Below are 12,222 nucleotides of genomic sequence, written 5' to 3'. Positions count from 1 at the left end.
AATAACAAATCCCTCTAGTTATCTCACTGAGGAGCTCAGAGGAAATTTAATATGATCTTTAAGTATGAACTGAACTTGGATGAGATAACGATGAAAGCAGAAGTCATGAACTGGCTATTGAATGCAGTGAAATTAATATGCTTGTAAAATATTAAAGGTTCCTAATATAATACTAAAAAGGGACATTTTTCCTTTGTAATGAAAAGTAGTTACAGCATAGTTAATTGAATAATATTTCAAACTGCAAAAAAGGTGTAGAAAAAGGATCTTTGAGTGTGATTGACGTGGCAGTCTCTATGTTGCATCCTTGAAATGTTTGGAAAGGAGCTTATAATGGGATAGGAAGGGATCTCCTCAGACACTAAATCTAATTCCCTGCTGTCACAGACATCTCCATAATTCCATTTACAAATTTGTCAGATTACTATGTAGATGTTTTGCCTGAAATTTTGAAGGAAGGTTTGCTCCATAGCATTGGTTTGTTGATAGGAAGAAAACATTTCTCTTCCATCCTGAATCTATTTCTAACCAGTCCGTACGTATTCATTCTTGTGCCAAGATCGTCCTTTTGCTTAAATAGCTTAAACTTTCCAGTTGTAACCCTAGTGCAGTTGCATCCATTCTTGGCTGTGTTTTGTTAAGCTAGGCTAGCCAAACATTTTCACCTTCACATGGTACATGCTGGGTAGTATTTGCCCTTTTCATGACTGTATCATGCTGTCGATGACTCAAAGTTATGTTACAATGGACTGTGCCAGTCTGTTTTTTCTTTTGGTTATTTCCAGCTAGTCATTTCTCAAGTAATACCAGAAATTCTTGTGATTAATCCCCAGGTACCTGACTGTTCACTTTATATCACTGAATATCATTAGTAACTTAGTATCTTTTTTTATTTATTAACATTTGTTCTAAAGCCCTGTGTTCTGTGGAAGTGATGCTCATAGTCTAATAGTTTTATTGCTCCCTTTCAAATCATAGGCATTGTGCTTATATGCTTACACAGTAGTGTTTAGTAACATATGGCTGTATAATTAACTGGATAGGAATAGTAAGATGAATCTTACTTTGATTGTGGAATGGTTTGATATGAATAGGGCTGAAAAGGGATTGTCCTTAAATATTTCATCTGCCTTAAATCAGAATATGTACCTCAGTATTTGGTATTTCATATATTTGTGATCATTTTTGTTTTTAATGCAGTAGTTTAAATTTCTTCCTTTTTTTTTTGTTTTAGCTGAGGTTGGAGAACTGTTTAAAAGGATGGTTTCTGTAAGTCCTAACTTTCAGTGCAACAATTTTCTATATTCTCTTTTACCTAGGATGCTTCCAGCTCAGATGGTGGAATATTACAATCCTACAGGTCCTCCTCCTCCTCCCCCTCCTCCTATGATTCCTTCAGCACAAACTGCATTTGTCAGTCCCCTCCAGCTCCCTGTGCCAGCTTCCCATTCTGGACTGGTGACTGGCTCCACATATGCTGCTACTCATCCTCCTCCTTCTAGTGGGCTTGTTGTCACGGCTCCTCCTCCTCCTGGCCCACCTCCTCCCCCTCCTGGCCCCCCTGCTGCAGGTTCATCCCTCTCTTCCTCCCCAATGCATGCTCCTCCAGCTGCTGAGGCGAAGCGTCATGAAGCTGCACAGCAACCAATAAGTGATGCACGAAGCGATCTTCTTGCAGCCATTCGTATGGGTAAGTGGACTTGGAGTTTTAGCAAGTCCTTTTCTTCAGTGTAAGAACTATATTTTCCAGAGATCTGAGTTCAGGGGTCCTGTCCCCAGGTAGGCAGAATTCCAGCCTGAGAATTAGTTAACCACAGGTATCACAGATGTATTCTAACATTTTATCTAATGGAGTACATTAGAAGAACATGGGTTCTTAGTTTCTTCAGAAGAACTGAGTTGTCCAAAAGCAGGTTTCAGCCCAGTGGACGTAGCTTTGAAAGGTAGCTCTCTTAACCAGAGACTAATGCCTATCTCTTACTTTGCACAGACTCTAAAGCTGTAGTTTTTATAGTGTTTCTGGACACAATTTTCAAGTACTCCTTCAGCTCAAAAGAAATTGTACAGTCTTCAATATTTAGTTTTAACTATTGCTGGTAGTTTTAGAAGACTAAAAGCACTTAGTCTCTGATTATGAATTTCAATCTACTTTTTTTTTTGTCCATTTCTCTTTACCACACTTCATTGCTCAGGAAGGCTAACTTAGCAATTTCTTTTTTTCTTCCTGGGTATATTACTAGAATATAAAACTCACAACAATGTGGATTGAAATTTTTTTTGTACAGAGAACTTTGACAATAACTGTCTCTACAGGAATTCAGCTGAAAAAGGTGCAAGAGCAACGTGAGCAAGAAGCAAAGCGAGAACCTGTTGGAAATGATGTGGCAACCATCCTTTCAAGACGCATTGCTGTGGAATACAGTGATTCTGATGATGACTCAGAATTTGATGAAAATGATTGGTCAGATTGAAGCCTAGGACAAGCACAGTGGCAAATTCATGAAACACGTGGCTTCAATGATCACTTTCTTAGCAAGATGTAAAAGCAGGACGTTGGTACACATTAAGGCTAGTAATTGAAGCATTAAAATTGAGTTGGTATTATTCAGAATGCTGTAGCTTAGCAACTCTGGTAATAATGATGTGATTATGCTTGTGCCGATCTGAAACTTGATTACTTTCAGTATTTACCACATACTTAAGTGCCACTAAATGTAGCAAATCATGTGCTGCATGCAAAATATGCTGCAGTTGTTGCACTGTTACAGAACCAGCATTTTATTTTACTTTCCTGGTCTATAAGGTGTAAAGGATATATTTTTTTGACTTTGCATCTTACTGTTTTAGTTTTTCAAACAACTTAGGTTACTTGTGAAGTGGTCCAGTTGTTAGTCTTTGAGGAGAGTTAACTGTATGACTGGGTGAAATGTTGAGATTCATAAATACATGATTTTTAGCTTTATTTTTTTAGATGCTACTTGTGTCCACCTTAAAATACGGTAGATAGCAACTAAATATCTATTTAGTCTATTTTAGATCACATCTGGTCTTAGAATTTTAGCTTAGCTTAGCAAACAGGTTTGGATTTGTAGAATTTAACCTTTCTTTTTTCCTTAAGAAGGTAGCAGATGATGAAATGTATGCTTTGAGGACTGAATCCATGTGATCCCATAGTTAATTTTTTGACCAGATTGGAAAAGTTTGTAGCAGTAATAGCTCTCAGTTGCTGGCTGCTTATTGGGTAGAATCCCAAGAGGTCTCAGGTAGGTAGTAAATATATGTCCATATTACAAATGAAAGTTAAAATCCCTGTACAGCTTTTCAGTTTTATGATAGGGATCAGCTAGATTCAGAGACTTCACAGTAGATCTGATTGAAGCCATACCATAGTAGCAGTGTAGACAAGTGTCTCTGCAATTACTAAAGAATTAATTCAGGTCAGTACACTTCTAGCGGTGAGATACATTTCGCAAGTATTAAACTTGGTTTTTATGCTTGTAGGTATAAATGATATGAATAAGTTTTTGATTGATTTGTGTATATTCACACATTCATGAAAGATCATTTTCAGTTTGCTGTAGCACACTTACTCGAATTACTGTTACTTTGAACATTTTTCTCTGCCAGTACTTCCCATTTATGTAATATTTGCAATTAAAACAGTTTACCAGCTGTTTAGGTTCTGTGCCATATATATATATATGTATATGTCTCCATATATATATATATATATATATATATCCATATATCTCCATATATATATATATATATATATGAATAAAATGTGTGTGGGTGTACATATATACATATATATATGTATACACATACACATATGTAGGTATACACACAGTTGTTTCTCTTTCTCCAGCAAAAGTTGCTGCCATCCAGTTTGCTATCTCTATTTTCTTTAAAAATAACTCAGAATTTTTTCACAGTGCAGTATTAAAATGTTCTTTTTTCTTCTCGACTGTGAGTCAGGCTGCTGCTTTGCCTAATGAGGCTTTTTAAAATGTATTCATAAGAGGGAGAAGAGTTCTTTCCCTACCAGATTACAGTTTTAATCTTTGTAACAGAAGTCTATATAATTCCAGGTCTAACATTTGGTAAAGCTCCTTTGTTCTGTATGACCTGTCTGTTTTTAAAAAATGTATTAAATTTAAAAAGGAATGGAAGATTTAACCTGCGTTTACACAGTAAACCGTTTTAGTCCTGAGAATAAAACCAGTCTAATGCAATATTTGCATGCAAACTGTTGGCTACTTATTGCTGTTTAATCTGCATATGTTATTTCAGTCTATGACAGTTGTTATTCTGGTAGTGTGGCAAAATGCTTACCTCATATTTGTGTTAAAGATCTATCATATGAAGTGTAACTGATCTCTGCATAATGGTGAGCAACTGCAGCTCTCATTAATGAGTGCCAGCTAGAGGTACTCATCTCCTTTTCAGTTTGATCTGTTTTTGTCTTTGCCTTAAAATACAGAGCTAAATTCTGCTTTATTTTGTGCACTGGAGTCTGAGATTTGTGTATCCACAGCAAAGGACAGAATTTAGGCTAGAGCTTGATGGTGGCTTTCATTAATGTATGAGGGGTGGTTTGCTTTGGTTATAAGGATACACTCACACACTGGCTTCCAAAAGGATTTGTTGGATAAGTCAGATAAAAGTGCAACTCGGACTACAGTGTTACATTGCTATATAAATGGGGAGAGTACTCTCAGTATCCTTTTGATACATGCTGAAATGAAATATCTCAGCAGAAAACCCTTTCCATTCTACTGAAATTTGATATGATAGAAAATATATTTTATGAACATAGAAGCTGAGTGTGTCTGAAATTTTGTAATCTGCATTAATTTTAAATAATAAACATAAGTGATCAGTTGTGACCAGCTAAAATAGTGTAGATTTTTCAGTCATAGTAGCCAATCTGTTTTTCTGAACCTGGATTGTTGTCATTTTCCTTTCAGTATTTTATCAATAAAAATGTGAATTGAATTTAGTGATGTAAACTAACATTATTCTAGGCCATTTTATCAGTTTAATCTTACTTTGGGTTGTGAATAAGTAACAAATATGAATAAAAACTCACTTTTGAACCTGTCTTTCTTTTCTTAGATTAGTAAGATTGTGCTATTACTCTTTACCCCTTATTGAATAATAAGAGAATTGAAAATTTAACACTTCCAAATGTTATCTGTGACCCCAGGAAACACCATTTTACTGTGGAATAGACTGGTCTGCATAACCAGACTTCTATAGCTCTCCTCGTAGCCTACATACTTCCTTAATATGTTTCACTTGAAAATTATTTATCAGCTGTATTAGCTGATAAGCCTTTTTTAAAGAAAGAGATGTTTGTAGGTTAATGACACCAAGCATAGTTTTGTAAAATGCAAGCTCATGTCTATCTATCTATTCACTACAAAAATCTCTTAATTAACCTTATTTGCAAAATGTGACAATAGTGCCAAAGCTTAGGCTAAAACTTCATGTGGTAATAGGACAGACTTTTCATCCTACTGGGAAGAACTCACAGATCAGCGGCGAAATGTAGCAGCCTAACTGTAACTTAAACACGGTTACTTAACGCACCTTAGGCAGGCTGGGTTGTTCCCTGGGAAAATGAATTCATCTTTATTTTGTTAAGCTGAAAATGTCTGTCTCTCTCGCATGCAGCTCTTTTTTTTTTCACTGAAATTTTCCATCTGTGATATGAACGTAATTCAGGTAGTTAGAACAAAGACACCAATTCTAAATACCGACTGAATAAATGAATTGGCAATTTTTTTCAAAGGCTATTTTATAGTAAAGCAAGCTGGTCTCTTCTTTTTAGCAATGTAAATGCTCGTTCATCATTTGGGCTTGGAGTTAGGATTGGTGATTATACTGAAGACATCACTCAGCATACTACCTTCTACAGCTTTAATGATTATTTTCTTGAATGTTAAAGAATCTACACTGACGTATCAGTTGGATTTTTAGGTCTTTCAGATTTTTCCTTATTAACTAAGATGAACCAAATGAAGGAGAAAAAAAGTCTTACTGTTAACAAGAGAGGTATGCTGTTTAGAACAAGCTCAAAATTGAACTAGGTTTTGCACTTTGCAAATGAGGTTGAGAGGACGGGAAATTACTCTGCTGGAAATCTGTTCTTGTGATGCATGTTGCAGGGGTTATTTCTCTGTTGTGCTAGGCATTGTATGCTAATAATGAAGAAATGTTGCCTTCCACTTGAAGCTATGCAGCTAAAGTTATGACAAATGTGTAATTTAACTTCTAAAAATATTTAAAATGTCACTATTAAACTGCACTGAATATAAATATGATAATAATGGAAATTTTATGAAAATGTTGTGACTAGAAGCTGAAGTTTATGCAGATTCAGTCTTGAACTCAGATACTATTTCCTAGCAGTTGTGTAAAATAAATATCAGAACAACTTATCCAAAGATGTCTTTGACAGAGGCTTTTAAAGATGGAATTGTACTTCCTCCTCCTTAAAACAAGGAAGCAAACAAGAATTCAACTTGATCATCTTTGGGGAAGAGTTTTTTATCCCGTGGAGGGCAGCCAACCTGACTGCATTGTTAATCTTAAGTGTGAATTTTTAAGTACCTTTTGTACTAGTAGTTTTATATGTATAAAACAGTGCACAGAAGTCCAAGGATTTCAGCAGCTTGAAGCAGCTTTGTGCTCACGTTCCTAAGCTCCATCAATGTGCTCAGTGATATACAGGGAATGAAAATAAATGACAATCCCTGCTAAAATCCCTCGGGCCGTGGCATCTGCCACAAAACAGGAGTGATTTGTGAAGATTGTTCAATGACAAGCTCTATTCTCTTGGTCTTTTAAAGAAGTGTGGGAACCCTGGAAGGACTTTAGGTTCCCACTCAGCCATTGTCTTTTATTAGAGAGGAGAGCAGAAATAATAGGAACCCTGAAGAAAAATGTCCTTTAAGTACAAAACAGGGAGAAGGAGTCTTGTGTTTTGCCTTCTCTAGTAATAGGAAGAAGCAAAGGGCGGTTTTGCATGTTCTTTCAAATATCTGTAGATTTCTTTGGAGAAATGTGTTCTTGTCTGTGGGTGACGTAGGTAAATGCCCGTAGCTGTGGAAAGCCCTCTCGTATGTTTATGCTGGACTGGGCTTTTTTTCAGTTACTTAAGAAAACAAGTAGCCTCAAAAACAAGTGGTAGGAGGTTCTTAGCTAAATATAGTAGTCTCTTTGGAGATTAATTCTTAATGTTGGAGTTAAATAAGGAAGTTCTTATCTGATTAGCTGGAGCTGGGAGTACTTGCTTTTCTCTTGGTGAGAGGTCATATGCAAAGTGCTTTGGAGATTAGAGCCAAGGGCAACTGTTCCTGAGATGTCTCAACAGCTCGTCTCTGTTTTTATGCAGTATGACAGCATGGCAGTGATTGAAAACGCTGAGTGACTTGGAAGGGCAGCACATCTGTCTGCCACATTCAGCAGTCGCTCGTGCCAGTGCAATGTAGGTGTTAGAGGAAGGAAGAGAGGGCTAAAGATCTGTCAAAGTTACCCTAATGCTAATTTTAGGCAGTCTGTCAGTCTGTCTTTGAGAGAACGCTAGTAAACTGGAACCCTACTAAGTATTACTGAGGGAGATGGCAGAACTCATCTAAATAGGTCTTCTCCATTTCTCTTAAAAAACGGACAGTCTCTTAGTGTCAATAAGTGTTGACTTCCTTATTCAGTTTATGAGTAATGTTACTGTTAATGTTCTACTTCTCTAGCAAATATAACTTCTTAGTTCTTTATTAATGACCCTTTTCTAATTTGTTAAATTGCCTGGGTCCGTTGCTTTTTCTCTTTACAAATTGGATGCAGTCACCAGTCACTGTAAAAACGCCTTCTGAAGTCAATAACCCAATGCTGATTTTCATCAGCTGTAGCCTGTCCTGTTACATTAATCTCTTTTGGTTCTCTTACTTCCTTTTTTTCTTTTTTTTAAAAAAAACTTTCCTTTCTTTTAATAGATAATTTGCATGTTACCACCGAAGGATTTTCCCATTTACCGCTTCAGCAGGATTTTCAGTTTAGTGTGGTTGGTTGGTTGGCTGTGGTTTCTGCCCTTGAATGGGTTCTTGTTCGGTGGCTGTGCTGGTAACAGTGGATGTTACAAGGAGTGCCCTCTCCAGCTATAAGGGCCTTTTTCCTCCACTGGCAAGGATGATTTCTGTAGTAGTAGGATAAATTAGCCCAGGCTAAGCGATGAAACATAAATCTTTCCAGAGTTACTGCTTATTCCAGCAATGTAAGGCCTTACACTGACTTCACCTGGGACAGTCTTTCAGATTTCTTTGTATTCTTTTCCTCTGTCCTGTTTTGGTGATGTTTCCTAACCTGGATGTGCTCCGTTTTCTGTTCTTGGTTTTCCTTCCAAATTTGGAGTACTTTTGCAAAATTTCTTAAGATCCCTTCAAACTACTTCTGATGTCCATTATATCGTTTGCTGATTTGAGTATGAAGGATGTTCTCCTGTGTGCTTCATACTCTTAGAATGACCATCAAAGTAATACTTTCTAGGCTGGCTAGAGAAGCTCCCTCAAATTATTTTAATGTGATTTCTGTTTATAGCAAATTTTGCCATAATAGAGGTTTGGAAGTATGCTTTCAGCAGTTAGTGAATTTTTAGTTTGCTGAGATCTCTGGAATAGGTTCATCAAAATATTTAATCTGACTATGACTACAGAACTTCTCTGCGTTCAGGTATGTGCTGTTTCAACGTTTACATTGAAATACTGACGTATACCCAGCTCTTGATTATTTCTAAAATGTCAACAGTTCCTGGGAATATTTGGAGTTTACTTAAATCTATAGATCCTGCTTCTAGCTCATTGTTTCTCCCAGTAGTGGATGACTGATTTGCCTTCATTGCTGAAAATCACTACTATGTTTCTTTTCACAAATTTGTTTTCTTTTTATCTTGCCCTTTATTTTTCCCCTTTTTTGTATCCAAATGACTTATGTAAGACATTCTTATCTGAAAAAAAAAAAAAAATAAAAACTTGTTTTGGGTCATCTGATCTGTATTCTGTTCAAAACCTCCAGTGATTGTCAAGTCACTCTTTGTTTTATAAATGATTTAAAGAGTCATCTTCATTCTTTAAATTGACATAGTTTGTCTAAGAAATGGAATTCAAGTCCACCATGTGCTTTAAGTAAAGGATGTTCCATCCCTCTCCTGTGGTGCCCCTCTTGACCTATATTGCTTGCTATGTTTCTAGGATTTATGTGAATTATTTATATGGCGTGATACATTTACTTTGTACTTTGCTGAGAGAGATAATAAATCCTCACTTTGGGGATATTCAAAGCTAGTTAAAACACACCAAATTGTGAGGCAGCTGCTAACCACTAGCATTATGTGAAATAAGAGATACAGGGCTTGCCTAGCTGTAACATTGCTTCTTGCTTATTGTGTTACCTGAGAAAAGCCATTTAAGTACAGGATACCTCACTTAAATGGAGAGAATAACAGCACATATCCGTGGAGTTCTTTTGTCTCTTTAATACATGAGAGGTAGGAAAATAGCGGCTTTAGGACAGAAATGGGAAAGATGAGAAAGACTAGGGTTTTTTTTTACTGTGCTAAACAATAGGATAAAGTGTTTCAGTGAATAATTGATGATACTTCACTTTGTATTTATGCTTTATTTTATCTGTATATAGAGATACCCTCTGAGTGGTGAGGCTAAGTTTTAGCCTTCTTCCTGAAGATAGTCTTCGCTATATTATTCTCTTCACCTTAACAGTTCCAGTATGTAATGGCCTTTCTTTTCTATTCAGTGTTTCAGCTGGTATTTCCTTCACTGATCAGAAGAGACATGAGAGTACAAACAGCACTGGCAGTGCTGCTGAGCTTGCTACCTGATAAGGATGAATAGACTTATGTTGACATTTAAATAGCACATTGATCTTGTTAATATTTCTTGTATTCATGAATTTTAAAAAGGAAATTGGAGAACTGAGAATGTTTTCTGCTCAGAAAATAAAGCATGGATATTCAGGATAGTGGAAGACTTAAGGAATATATGGGTAAAGGATACTTGCAAACTGCAGTTCTATTTTAAGCTTCCAAGTGTGAGCATTGCAGAGTTGCTGTAACTACCAGCCTGCTGCAGGTATTCTTTCTCCCTAGTTTTTGGGGCAACCATTTATTCTCAGCCATCTGTTTACTGAATGCTAACAAGATGCTGTATAAGAGAGAAAATGTAGGAAAATTAGTTGACTCAAGAGGCATATGTGGAATGGAAACAGAAATGTTACGGGAAGCTAAGAGCAAAATTTATCCCCTAGAATATCTGTCTTTTTGGCAGGACAGAACTGAAGATACTGGTGTCATCACTAATTTGTTACCACAGAAGCTAAGGAAAATAATGTAGATTTGGAAAGTCTCAGGTCTTTAGATATGTGTCATGGGGACTGTCTCATAGAATCAGTAAGGCTGGAAGGGACCTCTGGAGATCATCTAGTCCAACCTCCCTGCTCAGCAGGGTCACCTAGAGCATGGTAGACAGGGTTGCATCCAGGCAGGCCATGAACATCTCCAAAGAAGGAGACTCCACAACCTCCCTGTGCAATCTGCTCCAGTGCTCTGTGTCACCTAATCAGACTTCATACCTCAAGTTTTCCATTTTGTACCCAACCTGGAGAAACAAAGGCAAAAAGATTTGTGTATAATGTTATTTTCCTTCCACTGGAATTGCTCTGAGATCTGTGCAAGACCAGTGTACTACTGGAAATAGGTGAAACTGCTATCTACACAGCCATGGTATCAGTAGGTCAGACCATGACTGTGTTAGCAAGAAGTGCACCTCAGAGAGAGAGGGTCTGTCGAACACAGCAATGAGTGTTGATCGCTACTCTCCATATTTCAGGGGTTATGCGTTGTGCTGGCTTTAATCTGGTCCTAAATCTGTCCTGGAACTAAATGCCTGTTCACAGTGAGAACGTATCTTCCATTTAGTTTCTTCTGAAAGAAAACTAGTTCAGGCACTCTGAGGTTGCTCCATGATGCAAATTAAAGCATGGCAAGCGGGAATGTGCAGGAAATTGTTTCAAAGGTGCAGTTCTGATCTGAACTTAAATGCTGATATGGACACTGATTAGTAAGAATAATTAAACCATGATGAATGTGTGACTTTACCAAATACCTCTGATTTTGCATGCTTACCCTTCTGCCTACACAATCACTCATTCACTCATCCACTTGTATGTCATTCTTTGGCCATTATATGTCACTAGGGAGAGGCACAGAGCTGTAGATGATGTACTGGGTGTCTAGCAAACTGGCATTTGGTGAAGAAATATTACTAATGAGTGTTTCCAAAAGCAGAGCAGTGCAGCACAGCTCTGCTACACAATTTGTGTAGCAGCCTAAACAGGCAGCTTCTCTGGAGGTAATCCTAGCAAATGAGCCAAGCAGGATTAACTAGATAGGAAAAATCGAACATCTAGCAATTACACTTTAGTATTTGATTAAAATACAAGGCTGAATATTGTGGTAGGCATCGAAAATACTTGAGCACATTTATTCATCACTTACGGAATTTCTTGTCCGACTAGATTTTGTGTTACCTGAGAGTGGAGCTAGATATTTGACTCCTGAAGGATATTTACAGCTCTAAAACAGAGGCAGGAAGGCTAAGGGAGAGGCCCCAGGAGTCTTTGCTCCGCTTGCTGGAGCTTGCTTAATGTTTGGGAAAACACTGAACTTGAGGCTCTTTCAATTATTCATATGATCTCATTAAGTCCTTAGCTTAGTTGGGAATGGACGTGCAATGGTAGATCTTCCTTGGATTGTGGTGGCCTGTCATCTGTCTTCAGCCCTTTGTACCAGAAGCCTTTAATTCTGTGACAGAAAAATCAGGTGCTGCTGTAAGAAGACTGTCCCCTGCAATAGGCAGGTGAGAGGAACTGTATTTCTATAGAAACATACTGACCTCCAGTGGACAAATGGGGCAATCATAAAAGTTTATTCTAATTAATGTGAGAATCCAGAAAAGAGGCAAAGAAATTAAAGATAGAGATCCATGTACTTCACAGACTCCCCAGATTCTCAATGTCTTTATTGAATTTTATTATACAACCAGACACTACATATTCCTACATAACTTGGTGAGATTTCAGTGTCTTCAAAATTGCCGGTTGTCTCAAGAAAACAGCATCTCTTTAATTTCTTTTCCTCTGAGGAAC

The 12,222-nt window shown here is 37.2% G+C and overlaps 1 protein-coding gene across 3 annotated transcripts in view; it reads left to right on the top strand.

Moving 5' to 3' along the window:
* Window positions 1-3,683, top strand: part of WASF3 (WASP family member 3) — a 70,386-nt gene extending 66,703 nt beyond the window's left edge. For all 3 annotated transcript variants that reach the window (XM_062577089.1, XM_062577098.1, XM_062577080.1), the window contains exons 9-10: window positions 1,320-1,690; window positions 2,314-3,683. In XM_062577089.1, coding sequence (XP_062433073.1) covers window positions 1,320-1,690; window positions 2,314-2,471 — 529 coding nt within the window. In that variant the 3' untranslated portion in view covers window positions 2,472-3,683. The remainder of the gene's footprint in view (window positions 1-1,319; window positions 1,691-2,313) is intronic.
* The last annotated feature ends 8,539 nt before the right edge of the window (window positions 3,684-12,222 follow it).

The sequence above is a fragment of the Rhea pennata genome, chromosome 1 (assembly GCF_028389875.1).
Source record: "Rhea pennata isolate bPtePen1 chromosome 1, bPtePen1.pri, whole genome shotgun sequence".
Classification (NCBI taxonomy): Eukaryota; Metazoa; Chordata; class Aves; order Rheiformes; family Rheidae; genus Rhea; species Rhea pennata.
This window is presented reverse-complemented; position numbering and strand designations above follow the sequence as displayed.